Source organism: Platichthys flesus, chromosome 12, assembly GCF_949316205.1.
Source record: "Platichthys flesus chromosome 12, fPlaFle2.1, whole genome shotgun sequence".
Classification (NCBI taxonomy): domain Eukaryota; kingdom Metazoa; phylum Chordata; class Actinopteri; order Pleuronectiformes; family Pleuronectidae; genus Platichthys; species Platichthys flesus.
In genome coordinates, this window is record NC_084956.1 from 7,813,698 (window position 1) to 7,837,553 (window position 23,856).

The 23,856-nt window shown below is 42.5% G+C and overlaps 1 protein-coding gene across 1 annotated transcript; it reads right to left on the minus strand.

The window, feature by feature from the left end:
* Positions 1-318: 318 nt before the first annotated feature.
* On the minus strand, positions 319-16,527 carry insyn2ab (inhibitory synaptic factor 2Ab). Its single transcript, XM_062401505.1, has 3 exons — positions 15,368-16,527; positions 11,004-11,075; positions 319-1,057 (listed from the first exon to the last, which is right to left on the minus strand). Exons 1-3 carry the CDS (start codon positions 16,525-16,527, stop codon positions 874-876), a joined length of 1,416 nt encoding a protein of 471 aa, XP_062257489.1. The 3' UTR covers positions 319-873.
* Between the last annotated feature and the right edge of the window lie 7,329 nt (positions 16,528-23,856).

Sequence of the window (23,856 nt, forward strand, 5' to 3'; positions counted from 1 at the left end):
TTTGCGAAAACAAAAAAAGTATCATTCAAATATGGATTCTGAAAATAATGTGTTAGTGTAGCCAACAGAAAAGGAAGACACAGTTTTAGCACAGTGAAACGGAACGAGGGATGGAGAGAGATAAAGGGAGGGATAGAGCGAGAGGGGGAGGAGACAGGGGGAGGAGACAGGGGTTATTAACAGAAGCAGGCAGATGTTCAGTCAGACGCACAAACTGAGCAGGACGTGAACAGATCAGGGGGACGGGGGGGGGGGGAGGAGGAGACTGGGCTTATAAGAGCAGCAGCGACACACTGTCATGTACTGAACTGTGTTTCAGTCTCTTTACGCATGTTCCTGTCAATAGTCAAATGTTTGTGCTTTGCCGGAGGTCGGGCGGATGTCCATTCAAAGATTATAGCTTCGCTCACAAAAGGCCCCCCCCCCCACGGCGCCTCCTCTCGTTGCCAAGCAATATGCTCTGAGGGGAGAGAGACCAAAAGTGCATTGCATTGGAGGATGCAATAAAACCATGTGAACATAAAGTGAGAGGTGCATTAAACCCAGAATATAAATAACATCCGTCGTTACGCAGGTTTGAAAAAATACATGTACAAATATCCTTAAGCTCACCTAGTTTTCCGCAGGTGCCTGTCGACACCTCTCCAGCACAAGAGCCAGAAAAAGGTTTGACAGAAATGAAAATGTTTTTTCTTTCTTCTTTGTGTCTGCTGTCCCCTCAGCTCACTGGACGTGATGTCTCAACTCAACTGAACCGGTGTCCGTCGTTATCAATCCTCATGGGTTGATTGCTCCTTCTGCTCCGTTTAGAGAATAACAGGAGTATTAATGTGCCCGATACAAAGGCTGTTTTCCGAAGCCTTGGTGTTGGATTCAAAGGAACCAGAGTTTCCAGCGAGCGTGCTTTTTGGACTCTGTCTTGGACTTGCGTTTGGGGGTGGAGGTGAACACTTCGTTGGAGTAAGGCAAGGCAGGGAACTGTGGGCTGTCCAGGGGGCACAGCCTCCTCATCAGGGGGTGCAGCTTGTCCTCCTGCAGCTTGAAGTCCAGCTCCACACTGAAACACAAACATACACACGCAGAATCGGTAAAAGAGGTTATGTTTGCATTGTCATTTGTTCAGCTTTCAGTTAGCAGCATTACACAAAAACTACAGGACAGATTCACCTGTTGGAAGGATGTGCTGTTTGTGAAGGGGAAAACCCAATAAATCAGAGGGGGGGGATCCAGGAGTTTTGAGAAAATATTTGTCAACATTTGCATTGATTTCTTTGGAGAATTTTTCATGGACCCGGATGAAAAATAAGTCTTTAAGAGAGATTTAAAAGAGGATAAGAAGTATCTCTTCAACTCCCACTTCAACCTTAATTATAAAGCACTGTTGATCCAAAGTGCGTTCCAAAACAAAGTGATAAGACAATCCATTATAACAATGATAATTATAACAACAACAACCCATAATATTACACAACAATTTATTCACATTGAAGGGCTGAAGAACAAAGCCTGTCAGTAAACTACCATTGAGGGGGAGAATGGGAGGATGGGAGGGAGAGAGTTCCAGAGTTTTGGGGCAACGATGGAGGAAGCCCTGCCCCCAAAACACAACCTCTTCAGGGAGATTGTTCCAAGGAGTGAGAGGCTTGACTGAAAATACCCAGCCACCTTTGGTCCTCAACCTGGACTGTGGAATGGCGAGTCAGGTCTTCACTGAGGACCTCAGGTAACGACCGGGCACATGTGGTGTCAAAAGAACTGAAATGGTCTCACGTGCAAGTCCAGAAGGAGCCTTAAAAGTGAACAATAAAATCTAAAATATATGCTTGGATTTGATTAGACTTCACATTTATTGCCCAACACCAACATCAGGTGCATTAGAAGCGATTTATTAGTCTTTTTATCATTTATGACTCAGTTTTTGACTTATTTTTCAAGCTGGTAATCCACTGAAGTCCAGATGGAGGCTGGGAGGGAGGCGGGCCGTTCACACACCCTGGCAGCACATATCTCCTGTGGCACACATCCATATTTCAGAGTCCTGCGAGTTATAGGCTTCCTCTGCATCACCCCAGTATTTTTTTTATGCATGCAGTCAAAGGGCTTTTCCTGCATAGATTATATTTGTAATAAAAAAAGGGAGAGAGAGAGAGAGGCTGAATGTGGGTTGCTCCTGACATCAGTCGTCAGTGTAATCCCGGCCTGGTCATTGTCTGATTTTGTTTTCCGGCAAACGTAGCTGAACTCTCTCTCTGATTAAATCTCTCGGGCCCTGCGATATATGTGCGGGGGGGCTAAATCCCATCCAAACGAAACCACTGTGAGGCCAAGCAGACCTTGATTAACTGCCCGCATCCAAGCGTGGGATAAATGCACTTTTATACACCATCTCCCTTCGTTTTATTGCTATTGATCTCCAGCGCTCTGTTAATGTATTTATTCCTGCGATATGCTATAAACTGTCAAAGCATCATCGTGGAAACATGAGAGAAAGGATCATCTGCTCTGCACCGACGACTCACCCTAAAAAAAGAATGACTTTCACTGTGGTTTGAGGCATCATCCGGCAACATTACACACTGCACTTCAAAAGCTCAGCGACCACTCCGGCTTACAGGGGTGGGGGAGGGGAGGGGGGGAACTGAAGAACTGAGGAATTTAACTGAATCTGCCAAAAGCAATGACATCTGACATGTCAAGGTCAAACGAGTCCTCCCCTCGTCTGCAGGCGGACAAAATGGGCGTCAAAGTACAAAGCTGGGCCCGATACGGAAACCGCTGTGATGGGCAGTGTAATTAGTTCACTGAAGGATATGCTCCACACTCAGAGTGACATAATGAATCCTGGGAACTGTCCTCACCCGTAAGATAAGTGTCAGTTAAGAACACAGCTCTATTAAAGCCTCCGGGGGGGGGGGGGGGGGGGGGGGGGGTCCTCTTGTTGTATTGTGCTCTGCTCCTTCTTTATTCATCTCGTTTTGCAGTCCAGATGAAAGGTGAGAACGTGCAGGTCTGCTGAATGATGAATTCCCTGACAATGTAAAAAACACGAAGCCTGTACCTCAGCAGAACTGCAGACACTTCTCTTATTCTCATTATTAATCGACTCATTTCTTCTTGGGTTTTTTCTTTATCTCCATTTGTATCTTTTGTTTTATGTTCAAATCGTTGTGTCCTTTACAAGTGCCGTTTTAAATAATGTCGACTTGACAGAATCCCAGCAGCAGCGCCGTGCAGCGTAGAATAGCCTCGGCAATTATTGAGCAATTAATCACTTGGCAGATCACCGCAGCTCCTGCACGCTGTGGACAAGTGCCTCGGTGGGAAGCCAGAGGCGGCACTGTACGATGCGGGTGGCGCTGAGGAAGCAGGTGCTTCAGCATACACAAGCCCAATATCTAAGATCACCTCGGCACAAAAAACAGATCCGAGCGGAGGAGGACAGGGAGGTTCTTCTGGGGCATTCAGCTTGGCAGATTAATCATCTTTTTAGTGATGCAGCGTGAGGAGCTGCTGCTGTGATCAGTGGTCGAGCCGTTTGTTTGTCTGCGGTCGTGGTGCGCCGAGCACCGCTCAATGCTCGGTGCTCCTGGGAGGGATTTGGCCGCTGTGAGGGGCCTTTTATGCACAACACACACCATCCATTCAACAGTGTGTACCTGCTATTCTACTCTTTTTCCTGCTACCGGCACCTTGCAGCTCAAAGTCATCTCCCCACCCGTGAATTCCCCTTCGGCCGTTCACAGTTCAAAGTCTGCACTTGACAAGATGAGTGGTTGAGGCCCTGTGCGGTGTAACATCTACCGAACAACATGATGGGGTGAAGTAAATTAAACCACCAGAGAGTGACAGTGAATTCCTCCGCTGACAGGGAGCAGTCGGAGCATAAACTTCCCACAGGTTATGTAAATCAGATCTGGAAAACTCTCCCCCCGTCATGTCTATCAGATTTATTTCTGTTGGCTGTTACATGGCTTTCTGCTCCACAGACACACAGTGAGAAACACAACGTTAATGAGAAGAAAACAGAGTCTTGACAACTCTTCACCAAAAACAACCACAGCTTTGCCATCTCAGTGTGGGACACGAGCACTAATTAGCTCCTTGCGTCTCATTATGTTTCATTGCAGTCGCCTTTCCCCAGGATGTAACTGTTTCTCAAAGTCATTGTTAGTTTGGAATTGGAAACACTGCGTTATGTCCTTTGATGCAAATTCAACACAGCGTTATAGAAATAAAAAAAAAGACTTGAATCATTTGATCTGAGCTGCTGTTTTAGTTACTGGGCCTCCTGCTGCAGCCCCCGCTGACTCAGTGGTGGGCCACGTTTAATTTGCAACTGATGCTCTGGCAGAACTTGTTTGAATTACACATGTACTGTAGATGAGTGTGGGAAGGAGACGTGAAGTGGAGACCATGTCCTTCATAAGCTGGTTATTAGTTTTTTTTCTAAAGAACTTGAATCCCAGCAGTGAAACAGTTACGCAACAATACACATGTTTACATGTAGCAATACTACAGTTTAGCCCAATGAAGACAATAGTCTGAATAAGACACTGCCATGAAAACAATATTTATTTTAAACTGAATGAGGTCAAACATGGAATAAACAATAATCAAATTAAAACATGTGGAGTGTTCTGACCTTAGTTGCATTATATAGTCACTAGAGAATTTTCTGAACTTCCTTTTTTTTGTTTTTAATTCTCCTTTGTCATTTTCTCCTGGATCATCTTTGTCTCTGTTGCACATTGCCGCTCAAGACTTTAAAGGTCTCTGCACCTGGAATCTGAGAGAATATCTGGTGTCTGCTAAATCATGCATGAGGGAAAACTAAGCTTAAAATATGTTGTTCACATTTTAGATAACGTTATTAATATTGTCCACATTAAAGATGTATGAGGCCTATTTCACCCACCTGAACCCATCTGCTATTAACATGTTCATTTTTACAATCCTAGCCACCCGACCTGAGGATCAACCATGAGTAGGCAATTATAACTACAATCTGCGCATCACGAAGTAGAAACAATATATGTCAAGGTCATAATTCAACGCCCTAATGGAGTTTTTACAGCAGTTTGCAACATCAGCATACAGAAGTCACCTACAGCTCAATAACACACGGCCCGGGTCGTGTAAATAAGACACAAAAATAACAAGGAGTTGAAGCTTTTGCTAAATTAGAAAGAAAACCCTGATTGTATTCCACAGTAGCATTGTGCACTTAACTATTTCAGGGTTCTGGGTTTTTAAATGTTGTTGGGAACATGGGACATATGACATTATGGATGTCATGCTGTCGTGAGTCATTATCAAACATAGTAAACGGAGTAATTATTGGTGTTCATGTAAACATAGCCACCTTCCTTCTTAGCCCAACAATGTCTGTCACAGATGTGAGCAATCAAACCCTAAACCGTCTGCATTAGGAGATACTCTATAGAGATAGGTGGGTTTCTTTCTTTTGCAAAATGGGTAGACATACCCTTTTAGCGAACTCTTTCCCCCCCCGACGTGAAGGACAGTATCATTATCCTTCCTGCTCGAGTATATCGCCTATACGTCCAGCCTATCTCCCCCCCCCCCGCCCGCCCCACCATATGTATGCCCTATTTGTTGCCGTGATGTATGAGATGCTGCAGAATACTGTGGAGCCTGTCAGGCCAGGGCTGAAGTCTGGATAACACCCACAGATTGACTACCTGAGCTCGGCTGCAGCTCCGCTCCCAAATTTATCGAACACATGGGATGTTTGGTCTGCTGCGAAATTAAGGGCTTCGTCTGGCGAGCTGCTAATCTTGGCTGCGGTTGTGCTGTCTAACCTCGAGGGGTAATTGCTTCTTTGGTCCAGACTTAAATTGTTTTAATTTGCCTCACTGTACTCGGCCCTCCCCATTGATTTGTCTCAGGGAATAGTTTGTCCTGCAAGGTTATTGCTTTTGCCCTATCAGCAGAGTGACCTACGGATTAATAGGTGTTTTATAATAACAGGAATGGCAGCTGTTTGAGTAATGAGGTTGCTCTATATGCGACAGTTAAACAGTAAAAAGTATTAAAGAGCAGAGACATAAAGAGAGGTGACAATAAAGAAAAAATGCTAAAGGAAGATTTGAGCTGCAGGGTTTTGCAGACGAATACTAAACAGCACTTTTTGCAGAATTGAAGATATTTATGACGACTGCTTTGGCAGAGACAGATAGAACTGTGATGGATTACTACCCTGCTTGCCAACCACAGCTCCTCTCGATCCAGTGACTGTTAAAAACCAGTTGGTTGAAATCAAATCAACGACTGTTTAATGACGGAGAGCACGGACGAAATGACAATCTTCCACTTTATTATTACTCGGGCAGAATCCATCTTCATTGGGATTTTGTCACCGCACCACATGACTTTGGTTTAGTGAAAATAAACTGAAGGGACGTCTTTCGCCATCAGGAGTCGTTCAGAGTTTGTTAATTAAGCCAAGTAGCTCCACTGATACACACAGTTGGCCCACTTTGTTTAATCTAAATATGATCAGTGAAATAAAGAAAAGGAGAAACTCGACTGTACGCTTTAGGACTTCTCTCCTCTATGCAGTGCGCCTCTTGCATCAGTCTTACAAATTGCATTACTGCTACATCTTTAATGTTGCCCTCTCAGTTCAGTGAAACACAAATGCACTCCAACACGCCATTTATCTGCAGTAAGACGTCGTTAAACTATAGATACAGTAAAAAGTACACGGCACACACACACGGCATCGTTCACAGACCCATGGACGTTTATTTATAGAGTTCTTAATATTCTCCCATGCTCTGTTTAAATCCCCATGTTGAAAGCCACACTAACAGTAATGGTTAAAGCTATGAAACAAATCAATGAGAAGTCCTGTACGATCAATATGGACAAAAATCCACAAGCACACACACAGCAGAGATAATAATGTTCCAATAAAACGAGACTTGGAGGAGGATGAACACAAGATAAAATGGATTTTAATAATTAGAAAATCCTCTTTGTTTAGGTGAAGATTTGTGATTCTTGCACGATTCATGAGGACACAAAATAAATTACAAACACTGTGATACTAAACAGCGTATTGTAATTTATCTGCTGACACTGGAAACTGCCTCAATTCTCCATGATAAAAATATGAGTGTTGATACTATAGATCTGTGGCGGATCAAATTTTTCTCATTTTAAGCTCCATAAAGCCGAGGGAACCTGAATTATTTACCATTCAATGTTGTTGCTTGGAAAAACCCTGCAGCAGTTCTCAGGTCAGGTTTATTACCTCAGCAGAGGAGGTTATGTGTTCACCTGTGTCTGTCGGTTTATTCGCCTGTCAGCAGGATTAAGCAAAAAGTACAAAAACAAATTGCGTTAATTTGTTTATTGACAGAAGCTACTTTGTTAGCTGAAGGATGAGGGCATGTTCATTACTTTGTCTACAATGTAAATACAATTATGTATTTATTTGTCTAAAGGTCTGTCTACAATGAAATAGATGACATGTTAGCTGATAGGTGTTATAGTAGCTGCATATTCAGGAATGCAGAAAAGACCTGGGCCCATGACTGAACCTTGAGGAACACCACAATAAATACACAGATCAGCCACAAGATTAAAAGAGGTGATTAATAAGATACATTTAAGTTAAATTGCTTTAACTGAAATTCTAAATGGAAACAATAATAAAGTTACAATATAATTTTCCTATGTCCAGCCCAAATCAAGTCTAATGTTGTTTACAGCTTACAGTGGTTTCATGTCTGGCCGTCTCTCTTACACGATGCATCCGTTAAGTCTTGGGACTAAGATAGGGCCATGATTAGTAGAACATTTATGAATTCTACCTACATAGGAAGCCAATGACAATGGATATATAGTTTTCTATGCAGGAAGTTTGATTAAATATGGCCTTGTTTACGCCAACAGTTAAAGAATATATCAAAATAGCTGCATGTATTGAAGGTTTTAGTGTAAACAGATTCCTAGGTTTTTCTCTCTGGACTACAGGGAAACAACAGACCAAGCAAGTACCACTCGACCAACCATTGTTGTGCTTGGGAGCCCTGCTGAGTTTTTTTATGAAGGGAAGAATTGCTGTCTTTGCAAGCCACATAAGACACTTAGGTTTTTTTGCCAAAACCTGCTGGGGCTGCCGTCATCATCATCATCATCATCGTCGTCATCATCATCATCATCATCATCATCATCATCATCATCATCATCATCATCATCATCATCATCATCATACATCAGCTGCCTCTCTAAAGCAAAGCAGTTCTAACCACCCAATTAGAGAGGTTAGTGGGATGTGTGCTAAGTAATTTAACATGGCTCTCAGAGGATAGTATAAAATTGTTCTTGCTAGGGAAGAAAGGTTCCCAACCACTGTTTAAGGTGAGGTCCATCTATTAAAAACATTATTTAGTCCAACATTGAGTACATGGAGCGTCTTTACGGATGAATAGATAGTCAGGATTTGAAGGATCTAGTTAGGTCAGACAGCAGTTCATGAAGTGACCAATAGCTTTAAAGCCATAACTGCTGCCAATCTATTATCTCTCTAATAGCAGAATCAGGGGAAATAATTTGCTGTCGCTGAGATCTGACTTTGTCTGAGCAAGATGATTCAAGTCAGTTTATCCATTCTTGTTAAGAAGTGGTGTTTTCCCTTCAGTGGTGGAACCTGATCCTCTGATAGAAACTCGGGTTCATTCTGAAGGAGCTTAAATCTACTCTCCAGTTTTATTGACCACAGTCCAAAGCTGCTATCTTCTTACACTGGTGTGGGAGGAGTGGGAGAAGCTCTAGGGCTCTGTTTAGTTTACATCCTGTTATGTGTAGTAGAGGTATTGATGTGATAAAGTCTTTTGTTAGGATTTGGGGTTTTAACCTGACTGACATCAGAATAAAGCTCCTTTGTTGATGCATCAGGACTAAAACATGACAGACTTTAGTCTTGCAAGCCAGCGGGTCATGTCAGGATCTTGTCCGAGCTGGACTCTAATAGTGTGCAGCCCGGATCAGGGGACATGTCATCAAAATCTCCAGTCTGAGCTTTATTCTCTTGGGCCTGATAGGAACATGACCATGCTCTTATTCTTCAGTTGCACTTTCCCCCTGAGGCATTACTGTTACTAGGGTGCCAAGTTTTAACTTGATGTGTACCGCCTGTTCCCGAGTGGTGCACCTTCACCAACAAATTAAAAAGCCTGCTGTTAGAAATCAGAAAAAAAAAAAAAGACTCAAATTGGCTTCATCAGTCTTTGTCACGTGAGCAAAGCCATACTGACTGAAATAGGGAATGACCTGAGACGAATTCAGATGCCAGGGAGCATCTTGCCGGAGCGAGGCAAGCCACAGGAGGTGGTCAATGAGGCATGATAGCCTAGGAGATGGACGAGAGAAAACATTATAGTTGATGTTACACTGTCGGGTTTCCCCTGGACAGCAAGATTCATTAGAGGAAGAGGTAAGTCCTCACACTCCAACGCTGCTCTAATTTCCCTTGTTTGTATCATATTTGCTTTTAGTTGTATTGTTGATTACTTGATTACAACCACATTGCATTCATTCATATTAAGACATATTAAGTGCAGCAAGTTTTTTTTCCTCTTGTGGAGAAAATGCTGACTCATGCAAAAGACCTGGAACATATGGGAAGTTTATCTGTGCCCAAAAGACATTTCTAAATATATGGACATTAGTGACTTAGGCACAAATGTGTCCATATGTGGTTTTTCAATGAGACACAATAATTTCTCATCCAAGTGCCTCTGATATATATTAAAGAAAGATCCTTGTAGTAACAGGAAAGTATTTCAATTTTCAAACAGCTCTTATTATCTTAACATTATAAAACATATTTTAGCATTATGCAGGGACTATTTTGAAAGTAAAGAGATAAGGATGAAGCAGAGATTAGGATATACACAAAGGATACACTGTAAATATTTCATCTCTAATTAGTGATTTAGCATTTTTTGTCTGCTGCAGTCACTCAAGTCCACATGAAAGAAAGTGAGAGGTTCCATTGCACAAAGTGTCTTCCTGGGCTTGAGGGTATTTTCCAAGCAACTGTCTTTTTTCTATTTTAGGGATTCTGCAATGGAAGCTTCTGGATTGAAGTGACAAATGACACAAGGTTCCAGCTTTAGTGGATTTTCCACCTGCTCCTCGGCCAATTTTTCAGCTCAGGAACATACGAGAACACACTAGCACCTTGCAGAGTTGTTGTGCGTTTTGACAGGAATACAGTTTAAAATATAAACTGAAAAAAAAAAAACGGGGGGTGTGCTGACTAGGATTGGTACAAGGGCACAGAACTAAGCAGGTATTTGATACGTTTTATGGGATATAAGTCATAACTCCTCCTGTTCTTTGTGACAAGGTCATTTGTAATTCATCGAATTAACTTCCCGGTGATATTAAGTTTGTCAGTCCACAGAAACCCTTGCAAATGATATTGGAAGTAATATTTATTTTATGTCGTATTCTAGGAGATAATCATCTTCCTGACTCTTTTGACTTCGTCACTTTTTTCCATTTATTCAACATTTTAAGCCACATCCATCCATCCCATGCATTATCTATAGAGCTTGTTCCTTGAGGCTCAACCATTCAGACTTACATTCTCACCAAGGGTCAATTTATAGTTTCAAATTAGCCTCACCCCAATCTGCTTGTCTTTGGACAGTGGGAGGAAGCTGGAGTACCTAGAGAACCCCCCCCCCCCACACGCACACACACACAGGGAGAACAAACTCCACACAAAGAGACCACCATCGAACCAGGATTTAAACTAGGAACCTTCTTGCTGTGAGGCGACAGGGTTAACCACGGCAATACCATTTTAGTCGTATGCCTCGGTCAAATAATCACTACTGTAAATGTACAGAAGAGCAATGCTGCACTTTAGCGTTCTTGTCAGCATCTGTTTCACATTGAAGCACTTCATCATACAGGAAAACAGCATTATTGACACTGGCAGTGAAACGTAGGGTGCCCACCTGTAAATGATGCATGCGCTGTTTCGACAAGTGTCACAATTTGCTGTGTCTTGTCCTGTTCGGTAGGAGAGCCTGTGAAAAGACAGATGAAAATATTTATGGAATCTCCAGAGAAAGGCTTGAGCTTTGCATTTCAACAGCTGTGGGGCATCAGCAATGAACAGCCAGATTTGTTCGGCATGGTTTTCACCCCCCGTGTTGTTTATTCCTAACATGTGAATATGCAGCAGCGGATCTGATCCTGTGGTTCTCTCAGATTCGCTTAATCAAGTGTGTAGACTTGCTGATTGTACATAACAGGATTACCTTGTTTTGCCGTAGCCATAGTTGAGAAAGGTGGTATGTGTCTCTATTCTATAGCCTATAGGAAACAGGAAGTAAGTGGGAGCTAAATGCAGCATGAATCAAGTGTAATGGAAAATCTATATCGTGACAATCTGGGCTTTCCTGTACATATTCATTAATTTGCATCCAAATCAATTTGCCACAGACATAATTCATATATCAAGAATGAATACAAATTAACAGGACAAATTGTGTCTCATTTGTATACGGCACAGGTACATTTCCCCCGGGGACTGTTTTCTTCAAAGGACGTCCACAAAGACTCAACTGCAAGCTATTTAATTTGGAAAAACAGATGCTTATGTATACACAAATCGAAAAGGGACGTTTTTCATTCATTTTGCCTCACTTGAGTTTACTTATGCAGGTGTGCGTATTGGTATTCATGCTTGTGTCCCTGCACGCCATGGCAGGCTGCAGCGGTATGGGCGCCGAGGGGAGGGGCTGCGTTAGAGCTGCACATGTAATTGCTTGCTGTCGCCGTAGCCCTTCACCCTGATGGATGACATGTGGAGGGGGGTTGGACCTCAGCGGTCACTGTGACATGAGAGGTGACCTCATCGGGGGGGAGCTGATGGGGGGCTCAAAGTCAACAAGTTCATCCATCCTGCCCTGTTCTGAAATGAAGTGCCTTTGAACAGCTGTGAGCAAGGACAGTAACTCACTGCGGAGACAATGTCCACACTAGCGCTGTGCCGTCACAGGGCTTATCCTGTACATCCCTGTAAATTAAAAAGCCTCGCACTTATAATTAAAGCTTAATTTATGATTTCTACATTTACTCAGCATTGAAAACGAGATAAAAGGTTCTCTTTCCCATTTTGGGTAAGACGTTTCGTGACCCAGCATACTGCAGTGGCACTGTATTAAAAGCGCAGAATGTCACAGAGTATGAGCTCACGTATTACAACAAATAACTGCTGCCTCTGAAAGTCATCCTCTGAGCTGACTGTTTGCTGGCACAGTAGCGCTGCTGTGTTGTTTGCCCACGTCAGCTGTCCTGGGATATGTCCTACCCTCATCATTCCGGTCTCACTGTCCACACCTACAGTACGTGCCTGAAGCTCTGCCGGCCTGAGAGCTGCGTCATGTTTTGATTGATGACGTGTGAGCAAAAGCAACGGTCAGGTCAGGGGACATTATCTCATGTGGCGTTCTACACTTTATGTAAGAGGTTAACGCTTTGTGTTATCCAATGTCCGACACATTTTCTCTGTATACAGACGGAGCACAGAGGACATTTACTGTACGCTGCGGTTCCCTGACAAGTATTAGTAGAGACCTTCATATTGTATATAACTGTGTATATACACAGGGATTTCGACAATTTGATCAATGCGGCATGACTCTGAGTTTCTATGCATCACACACAAAAATGAAGCTCCAGACTAGTGTTACTCTGAAATATGATGTTGTGCAAAAGACTAATATCCTCTGTGTGACCAAAAAGCCTTATCGTTTACAACCACCTTGAGATAAAAACCTTGAACACTAGAGTTTGTTTTATATACACAATCTGGTTGAGGTCTTAAGATATATTCAGTTATGCTGAGATTGAGTAAAAAACTGGAACAACAGAGCCAAACATCAGATATCATAATGTGTCACTGCCCTAACTTTATTCAGGCCAGAAGAGATATGAAACAGCTTTTTGTGGTTCCTTTTGCAGGATGCAGATGAAAAGAAGAAAAGAAATCAAATGTAAATTCAACTTAAGGAGAGATGAAACAGATGACAAGGAAATTAACTGCTTGTAGTTCCTTCTCTATTTTAAATATGAATATTTCTCATGTTTTTACTGGTTAATGAGACAAGCGAGGGACAGCAAGTACACTCACCCTGAAATGAGAAGTCCAATGTTTTTTATGCTGTTTTGGTGCAGATCCAAAGAAATAGGCAGAAATAGGTTTTTTAGAAAATGTATTTCATCTATGTGGTAAGCAGGGGTGCACATGCCCCACAACTACAGCTGAAACTACGAGGTCTGAGGGTCTGCGTGGACGGTAACAGCATTAAGGGCAAACTTCAGAATGCGGCAAATAGCACACAGTTATTCAATGCTGCAAAACACCAAGTAAGAGATCTCTTATCTCAATATGAGTTGCTCATTTCGAAACTGTGGCAGGAGAAATTACAATGTGGCTGGTTGCCACTCAAGGTAATTAATGGAAAACTTTGCTTTGACATTACGAGATAGTGAATTAACATGGGTGGAGTGGTACACTCTTTATGCTAAAAGAAGTGCCATTCAAATAACTGGACATTGTGTTGAGGTCATTGTGGTGAGAACCGACAGGTTTAAAGTTTATTTTTGGTTCATTTAACTGTAAAGTTTTACGACTATCTATAGGGGAGAGCGTGGCCTAGGGGATAGAGCGGGTGCTCAAGAAGGTTGCCGGTTCGAATCCCACTCTATCCCATCTGCATGCTTGGTAAGATACTGAACCCCTAAATGGCCACTCATAAATGCTGAGTGTTCTAAAAATGTAAGTCGCTTTGGATAGAAGCATCAGCTAAATGACATGTAATGTAATGTAATCTGACTCTCCAGACGTGCCACAAGTATTGCGGAACATACTGATGCCGGGCATTGTGCCCTGTGACTGCTCTTCTCTAATAACACCACTGGAACACAATGCAGTGAAGACACTATGGCATAAAGGGTTCTGTGGATTTGAAAGGCGCATGTGTTATGAAGCTGCAGTAATTGGGCCTTTAAAACCCACTTCCACAGAGCCACACTGGGGTGCCTTGTTCTCCGCTGGATGTGGATACGGCTTAAAGACAGTTTGTGTTTCCACGGATTTTAGAGATGGAGTTCATTGATTTTTAGAATTATACTGCTGTAAGAGTCTTACTCTGGACATGGCTCGGGGACTTTGTGAAGCATGTTAATACATTTTCTCTGATAAAGGTATATCCCTAATGGAATATGACACTTGGTCTTACAATAAATAGCCGACGGTACTGAGGTGAATTGTACTGTATTCGAAAAGCCCCATTACACAATGTTGATTGAGTATCATGTAACACTACTAATTCAATTTTGAGCCATGGCTTTTCCTCCAGCACCACCAGCAGATAAAGATTTTCACTTATTCAGGGAAATAGCCTAGGGTCTAATTAGCAGATTGCTATTGTTGTACACAAGTTGATGGTTTCTAGAGGATTAGCTATACTTCCTTCATTCTACCATTGTGATTGGGAGTAGGTTAGCATGCTGATGTAGACCATGGGTCAAATGATGTGGATAAACTTATATTCTTTCTATATTACATAAAGGAAGTTCCATATCATATTTAATCCATAAAACATGAATTTGCCGTCAGTGTTTGTTTGAAGCAGTGAAGAATGCAATCGTAAATGTACTTCGTCATCCGATATTTTGCTAATATTTGTGAAACACTGATTACACACCTCTAAAGGGGTTTCTTCTAGGTGTAGGACTGATACATAAACATGGGCACATTGTATTGTTTTGAAGCGCAGGCTAGAAGAGGCTCGCCGTTAAATCTACACGTATGGTGAATTGAAACTTAAGTAGTTGGCTGTTTGGCCTGCAGCCAGAGAAACTCTGCAGTCACTCCCCTAAGGCAGCTGAGAAAACTGTTGGACCCTCTTTAGTCCACATGAATATTTGAGTTTGGGTCAATCAGCTGCCATGCTCACTCGCAGTGTCATCCCCATTCTATTGGCTTTTTCCCCTCTGTCTCTCCTTGGATCTACACTGACCTCATGCAGGGCTTCTCTGGAACCCGATTGAAATCCATCAACGTGACGGAGAACTTAAATCACTGAATCACTGAATTCAAAAATACGATGAAACTAAAAGAACACAACGGCAGAGAGGGGTTAGAAACACGCCTCTAGATTATAGCCAAACTTAAATGAGAGAGTAACCTCTTCATCATAACTTCTTCTGTTCCTGACAGCACTCTGGATTGGGCATGTGCACAGTGTATAATGCATGTTTGGGTTGCATGTGTACATTTGGGCACTGTAAATCTCACTGTACTCACCCCTCTCTCTGTGCTTCACCTTTCTCCAGCTCCTGAATAACTCCAAGCAGGACCTTGATGGTTTCCTGGCTCGAGCTGATGAGGTTCTCCATGGCCTGCAGCTGTGCTTTGATATCCTTGTCTCCTGATACGGGCATTATCTGCTGGCTGCTCCCCATGCCTGGGGCTCTCGTGTCTCCTTGAGGAAAGCCCTCGTCACCCGCGACTGTTTGCTGGAGTTTAGAGGAGGCTGACACGTGCCTTGTCCGACACTGCCCTTGTGACTGTACAGAACATTTGGCACTATGGGGAAGTGTCTGTGACTGCTGTTTGTTTAACTGTGTGCCCTTTTTCCGCTTACAGCTCACAGAGGGGCTTCCTAAAGACTCCACCTGTGTTATAGTGTTCCACTCAACGGGGCCCATTCCCTTTGACTTCTCCTGTGAAAACTCAGAGTTAGCCAGCTGACGCTTTGAGGACGTGCCAGCATCCATGCCTTCTTTGGGTAATCCTTTGTGTTTGGTCCTTGTCCCACAAACCTGGTACTCTTGTTCACTTTTGGAAGGAGGGCTGCTCGGATGGCCCTCTTCCGAGAAATGCGATTCCGGGCACGAGGGTCCATCCAGACAGTTGGCACTGGAAAGCAAATCCTCTGTATCACTGCTGTCATCAGTGTGGTGAAGCAGTGCTTTCGTCTGCCCCACAATCTTACCTTTGTACTTCGACGACTCCCCGAGAGGTAGTCCGTCCTCTCCTGCCGTCTTTATATCACTCAAAAACCCATTGTTTTGTCCTTTGTAATCTTCCACCAAAGCAGTGTGTTTGAACGTGTGTCCCTTTTTCCTCTCAAAAGGGAAAGTCTTGTATCGCTTGGTGAGGTCTGGCGATGTCTGGACACCAGTACTCTTGGTCACATTCGGAATGGAGCGTCTTGCAGGCATGGTCATGTATTTTCTGTGAGTCACTTTGCAGGAAATGGATCTGGAGTGTTTCCCCTGGTGCTCATTCTGAGCTTCGCAGATATCTTTAAATCGCACTTGTAGGGCCTTGTTTCTCTTCTTCACCTGCGGCTTGCCTGATTCCGGTCCGGACTGAGTATCGAGGTGTGATTGTTCTGTTTCTGAATCTGAGTCGTCTGAGTTTGAGAGTACAACGTATGTGGTGTCCTCTTTGCTCACCATATTTCCTGAAAAAGATAAAAGATGTAATCAGAGACTTTGTGTTACTCTGTTATGATGACCTGATTCTTTTCTCCTTTTGGGAACATCATTTACATTTTGGCAACACATTATAAGCTTCTGATAAAGGAACAATCTGTGATCCGAATTCCAAATTCAAGTACGGGGAAATATTAAAAAACTAAAACATCAAAACACACAAGAATAACCACATTTAATCAATCAATCGTCCAGACCCCTTTTATGTATTTGAATACAGTTGTGTCTCACACAAATTACAGACAGGATGTTTCAGAAGTTTTTTTTCCCTTCTCCTGAATAATGCAGCTATCTCATACATTTATGCTATGCACAACACCACTTAATCACTCCAATTGATTTGGCATGGCAGTCAGCTCTTAAAAACCGCAATACCCAGGAGCCACGGCCACCGTCGCAACGGTGAAGACGACGACTGAGTCAGAGCTGGAACCGTTTCAAAATGCTTTATTGATGCTAATGAGACCATAGTTGCTATTCAAAAAAAATCCCCTGGATTTAATCCAACCTGCAGATTGTGAAATCTTTTTATCACTGCATTTTTTAGTGTCCACTCAGCATTAGTGACGCATGCAATAGAACTTCAGAGTCAGGAACTGGATGTTCCTTGAAGAAATGCACCTTGGAAGTTGCAGTTAACTTCTCACCTTCTGTTTTAATGTGCAGTGGACCATCAACCCTTCTGAAAGCATTTCTTCAACTTTTGAAATGATCACTCAACCTTTTTCTAACTGATTTCAGTGAGAACGTTTTACTGTGTTTCTACTATATTTCCTGCTGCTGCTGCTGCCAAAATCAGGATCTAAGTTCACTGACTGTTATAAATAAACACCTCAAGCTAAAGGTAAAGGTATTTCAGTCTTAACTTGTGTTATCTTCTTTTCAGTTTTTCTATTTTTCTATCCTCAAAGTTGTTTGTAAATGTACTTACTTTTAACTATGCAAATGTCCTCATCATTTTGATGTCACATGACACCAGAGTCATACTTTTTTATAATGCACACCTAGTGGCTTATCTGGCACATACCCTAACAAAACTAAATAACAAGAGCAGAGGCTTACATTTCCAAAATGTGCTGGAATCTGTTGACCAATTACACGAGAGTAGGCCAGTTGGCCAATCAGAGCAGAATGGACTATATTGGGGAATGGGGGCAGGCCTTAAAGAAACAGAAGCTAAAACCAAGCGTTCCAGACAGAGGCTGAAAAGAAGAGCTGCAGCAAAAGTAGAGCATGTTAACTTTTAACATGTACTATTTTAAGTAAATATTACGGACCTGAATATTAACACAACATGTGTCCTTTAAGTAACACGTTTATAACGTAAAGAATATGAATTCACAACAACTTCAAGTTGTATTTTGGCTCTTGTTACATGTGTTTGAGAATATCTTGAAACTACAGGGCTGCTATTTGTTTTATTGTTCCCGACTTTCCATCGACCTGCTTGTGACCTCAAGTCACTTCGAGTGGCAAACATTATTTTTCTTCTGGCTATTACTTAACAAACGTCTTGTGACACATTTATCTTATTGATTCATTTTATAGTAACATAATAACACTCACATTTCAGGATTATGAGTGTTTTGGGCTGAGTTGGGTTTGTGGCTTATTTCCCCCTTGGCTGGTGTCATTTGTTTGGAGTCGCCTTTTGGGTTCACTACAAACTCTGGTCTCTCTTACAGAGAAATGGTTCATATAATATCAATTTCCTTTAACATGATTCTAACTTGCCTTGCTGTACACAGGAAAGACCTATTTGTAATTTGTCCACATGGCTCATATTTTATGTTCCAGGTTAAACAAAAAAGGTTAATGTGACAGTTCAATTTACTATTTTTCATATCATAATTATGTCTGACCTGCTGAGCTCTTGCCCACACACTTGTGGCTATCGAATTATCAATACTAAGACTAAACATAAGATACATTTTTCAGGAGTTGCTGTGTTGTCATAGCAGTTGCTTGAGGTGTTCTGTTATGGCTGTGGGATGGTTGGTGCTTGGTCCCCTCGAAGGTGTTCACTCTATAATATATTCCCTTTGTGCTCTGAGGTCCAAAGCAGAGGAAATGACCGCACAGCAGCTGGGGCCCACACATAGACTCCCCATAATGGCTGATATTAAGCTCCTCCACATGTATCCACCTGTGGGCTCTGACTCTAAACTCCCCAGAGGAAAATTTACTATCATCCATCCCAGGTTTCTGCTGGCTGAGTGGACTGACGAGGTCGGAGCTCAGACACCTAATATAAACTATGTACACACCCTGGGACGACATCATAAATCGGTTCCGTGTGGCTGAGCTGACCTTAAACCTTTAATGTTCACAAATGACTTTTTTTTTTTTATATTAAGATGCAACAGTTAAAAATACAATGTACTACTCAACCGCATGAATAATGAAACATCTTTGTAAATGAGAAACTGTTTTCACTTCAGAGCAAGAGTGTCATGGTCTACAAAAGAGTTCAGCATATTTTCCAACAGCTGTTTTAGCATATGGTTTATAAAACACTGGTTAGTACCGAAATTTAATTGTATAAATTTGAATATTATTAGACATCCAAGATCAACAAATCATTTATTTAGACTTCAATAATTTCTGGTGTTTGTAAATGTAACACTACAATGAGCCAATTGATGTTCCTCATTCATAAGATGTATCTTATTTATAGTTACTGCTGTCATACAAATATCGCAAAGGCCATTACCACAAATTCATCATGCAGTTAGCGACTTCAGTTTTTAAATAGTAATTACAAAATAGCTCCAATCGCTTTTAATGTCAAGTGTATTTTATTTCCAGCGTCATAACTTGATTTATATTGATTAAGCCACAAAATCCACAAACAGCTTCGATCACACAAATGAGTTAAAATGTCTTTCACGAGACAACAAAGTTAGTTTAGAGTTGCTCCCCATTGAAGAGCTCAGAATTAAGATCCTTACGATCAAATGAGAAATATTGCATTTTTCTGTCTCGTCCGTGATGAAACACATTTCAAAGCTTGTGCGGGAAATATATAAAGCAGCATGAGGAAATTAAATGATGTCTGATATGGTTGAAAGGAAACATCAGAAAGAGCTGGTTAATCATTTTCAGATGACAAGACACGGATGCGATAAATAAACTCCGATGAATCATTTATTACCACACAAAGCAAGCCGCTGAAGGTAATCATGTTTTATCATTCGGAGACAGTGTGAATCCATCACTGTGATTGTTGTGGTGGGGACATTTATACTGAAGAGACATTTCCTCACTGTAGCTACACATCTGTCATGTGTAGGGACAAGCACTGGTAGAGTGGACTGATGCTAATTTCTAATGTGCAGTTGATCTAATGTAATGACGGAATCTATGAAAAGTAAACTACTTTTGTAATGATGGAAAACTGTCTGTGGCTCTGCACTATTTTGTGACGGTTAAGGTTGTGTACATGCAAATGCTGTTGTTCACATGTATTCACACATGTTTGCATATGTGAAGCTAAATAGTTTTGCTTACTCCCCTGGTGGCTGGCTGCAGTAAAGGTCATAACCCCGACCTTCTCCTTGTTAGCAGATGGGACATGAAACTAAGTAAGTACAACGTAAATGTGAAATACATTTTCCTCGAAGTTGATTTCTGACATTTTATGTAGTTCTCATCATATTGGTGTATGTTTTCTTTTTTGAATTGGTAAAACATCATGGTAAACAGCCGAGACTAGCTTGTGATTGGTCCAGGGATACATGTGGGCGGGATCTCAATACTGTTGCTCAATACCATTTTTTACTTCTGGGAGCACTGGCCTCATAGAACGTTGCATTTTTGCCTGTGTTTTTGTAAAAGAGGAAGTGGAGACGTGTGGTCCGTCCTCATATAGAGTCCACGGTCGCTATAGTCTTGTGTCTGTGAGAGTGAGGCAAAGAGAGAAAGAACGAGTATTGGTCTGTGTCAGCTTTGTTCTCACCTTTTTCAAAGAGAGGGCATTTGCCGACAATGTAAAGAACACGCACACAAACACACACACAAACACACACATTGCAGACAAGGACTTTTTTTTTTTTTTCTTGGGAGTCCTGCCATATGTTTCACCTTGCATACTGTCCACTGTAACCTAACCCTCAGCACTAACTGATGAAATGGAATATATTTAGAGTCATCTTGCTTCCTGTTGATGCCCGGGGAGAAAAAATATCTGCATGCCAACAGCTTCTAGTGTCACTTCAGTCACTGCAACGCATTCGGTGCCAGATGAGACAGGCAGCAAAACAAAACACCAAGCAATTAGCTCAATCTCATTATACGTGAACAATATGGCATGCTGTGCCACGAGTTTATACACAGTTGTTTTGGAATGTGGAGCAGCAGAGTTTTATTGCAGGGTGGTATTTGTTCTGAAACACAGCTTAGTATGCAGTTTGATTTTAGCCTAAGTTGTTTGTCAGAAGCAGTGCCACGGATAAAAAAGAATTTGTTCGAGGCTGATTCACATGGGATCATACTATTTCACACCCAGGAATACCAATCTCACACCACTGAAAAGGTAATCACATCTGCAGGAAGTCGCCTCTGTGCGCATACAATTTCTCATGCAGCCATGTGCGGCATGTAAAGCAGCTAAGTGGTAATTCGCACAAAGGGAATCAGGAAAAAGCTCTTCAGCGACTTATTATTGTTGGAAGTCAGATCCACACGGAGAGAGGGAGAGTGAGAGGAAAGACAGACAGACACACGGATAGAGAGAACTACTTGTGTGACACACATTCAAGTCAAGCGAGAATCTCCTCTTCCTCGTTGTCGTCTTTCTTCTTCTTCTCCTCCTCCTCCAATCCCTCCTCCTCCTCTTCTCAAAGCAAACTATATCTCTGCTAATGACCTGAGGTCCTTCCCTGATTTGGCCTCAGCTATCCAAAGGATTATGAATAATGCATTGACTCTAAAATTGCTAGAGTAATCCTCTGAAATCTCCTTATGTACCCTGGCAGACCACGTTGTCTGTTCCAATTGCCCTTCAGTTCTTCACGCTAAAAGGCTGCTTGTATGAGAGCAGAAGGGGGAGAGAGAGAGAGAGAAAAATGGCAAAGACGGTATCATGATTGATTTATTTTGACCACAATGCTGTGGAAACGTGTCTGCTTGTAAAGGATGTTAATTCGTGGGCCGGATTCATTTTCGCGTGCCATCCCAGCAGGTCTATACAACACTGCTGACTCATGATTTATGCCCCATCGCAAAGCAGAAAGAGAGAGAAAGAGAGGGGTGGCTTTGCGTGGATCGCTTTACATCCTTGTCACACCGCAACGCAATTATTAGTGAAGTGCATCTGCAGAGTATTTGCATAGGATAACAGCGTCTAGCCACTCTCATTAATGGTGAAGTAATGTCATTACGGTGGCCTCGGTCTCGTCAAACACGGCGAGCGGCCGCTGCACCACCGGTATAAACTCTGTGCGTTGCAAACCCCGGCACGTTCTCCGATGCCACAGCTCGTCATTACCCTGACACGTGCCACAACAAGGCATTGGCTCCTCATTGTCCTGACACATGGTTGATGCTGAGCTCATGTGTTCTACTGTATGCATTGGGACTGGGCAGTGTATCCATTTTCCCCCTGGGTGCATAAATTACAGTGTGTGACATTGCACCAACTAGGCCTTCATAAGCACAATGTAAAAGACGCAACATAGAATAAATGAGCCCCTTTTGACCAGTCCATAAAATGTGAGTGTTTGTGTGTGTGTAGTCGTTTGCATTCCTGCAGTACAGTACTGTGTGTATACTATAGGTTCGGCTCCTATATGCTTCGTGCTCCTGTTATCTTGTTTCTCAATGCACCATCAGGCTTTTCTCACAGCAACAATCTAAACCCCTTTCCGAGCCCGGAGTTTTACATTTTCTTCAGTTCAACTTTTGAAAACAACCTCAGCCACCTTTGAGCGCTCCTACGGTCATGCACACACACACACACACACACACACACACACACACACACACACACACACACACACACACACAGTATACATCTTCTAACACCAGCTGTCATCCAGAGCTATCTGTATCCATCCGGGCTGCAGGCTACACCTGTGCAAGTTTGCTTTATGACATTGGCTTAAAAGATTTATCACTGAGCAGCACTTTTTGTTATGGAGGTTTTAAAAAAGCTCCCGTCCATGTATCTCCTGCATGAGAGCACTGGCTGTGAAATGGATCCCTGGGAAGAGTTTGGACAGGCTGAAAACGAGAAGGGCATTTGGGGTTGTTTTTTTGTGACACTCACACTCTCCTGCTATTGTTGGTTTTCTTTTCGTCTAAAATAAGAAGGAAGACAGTGTCTATGTGCATCTCTTCACAGCTTACAACTGTAGTGCATCTCGCTGATGAGTTTATTGATTAATGCAGGATTGGGCTGTGGGGCATAAACACGTAATCAGGTTGATGTGATCATTAACTCTGGGCGAAATGTAAAAGACGATTGAACAAGTGCAAATAAGGACAAGACAGAGAGGTCGCTGTGTGTTTGCACCTCAAATCTGGACCCTGTGTGTTCCCTGGTGAATTTGGGTAGTCAAGGAATGACGTGCGGGAGACAGAGAGAGAGAGTGAGAGGGAGAGAGGGAGAGGGAGGCAGCAGCTGAGAGCAAATATAAGTACAGCTCTGTATGTGATGCAGTACCCCAGAGCCTCCCATGATCACACATGTCATTAGTCATGATAAGTCGGAATCCGTCTTTCATCAAATTCAGCCTTTAGGAGCGCATCACTCACCGCATATGAATGTCATGTCGTCTACGCCACTTGATTACATAGGGGTTTTCCAATAAGCTTCCATCTCTCTGACAGTCCGTTACAGTACGATATACAATTAGTCTGTGAGCGCTTATCAATATTCTCACTCTCAAGCAATTCCCAAGTAGAGCAATCGTGATGATCAGCCCCTGCCTCATCAGATAAAAGCTGCATGCCTGTCAGGGGCTGCGAAGACACGCATTATGATAAGTGAATTATTTAGAGTCATTTCACAACAGAGCTCATCTTAATTCTGAGGGAAAACATTGCACTTGGTCTTGTGATCAGTCATTAAACCTTCTGCTGCTTGGATGCAGAGATGCTCCCCCCCCTCTCTAATGTATCCTTATCTCATGCATGCAGGGATCATGCACACATGTGTGCAACACTTTGACAGCATTTCATCCTAACCTAGGAATGCTTCAGAATCCCACTTTGATTTCATTAAAATTCAAGCACAGACTGATGAGATCAACCCCCCCCCCCCCCCTCCCCACACTCCTTTTGCAGTACCTG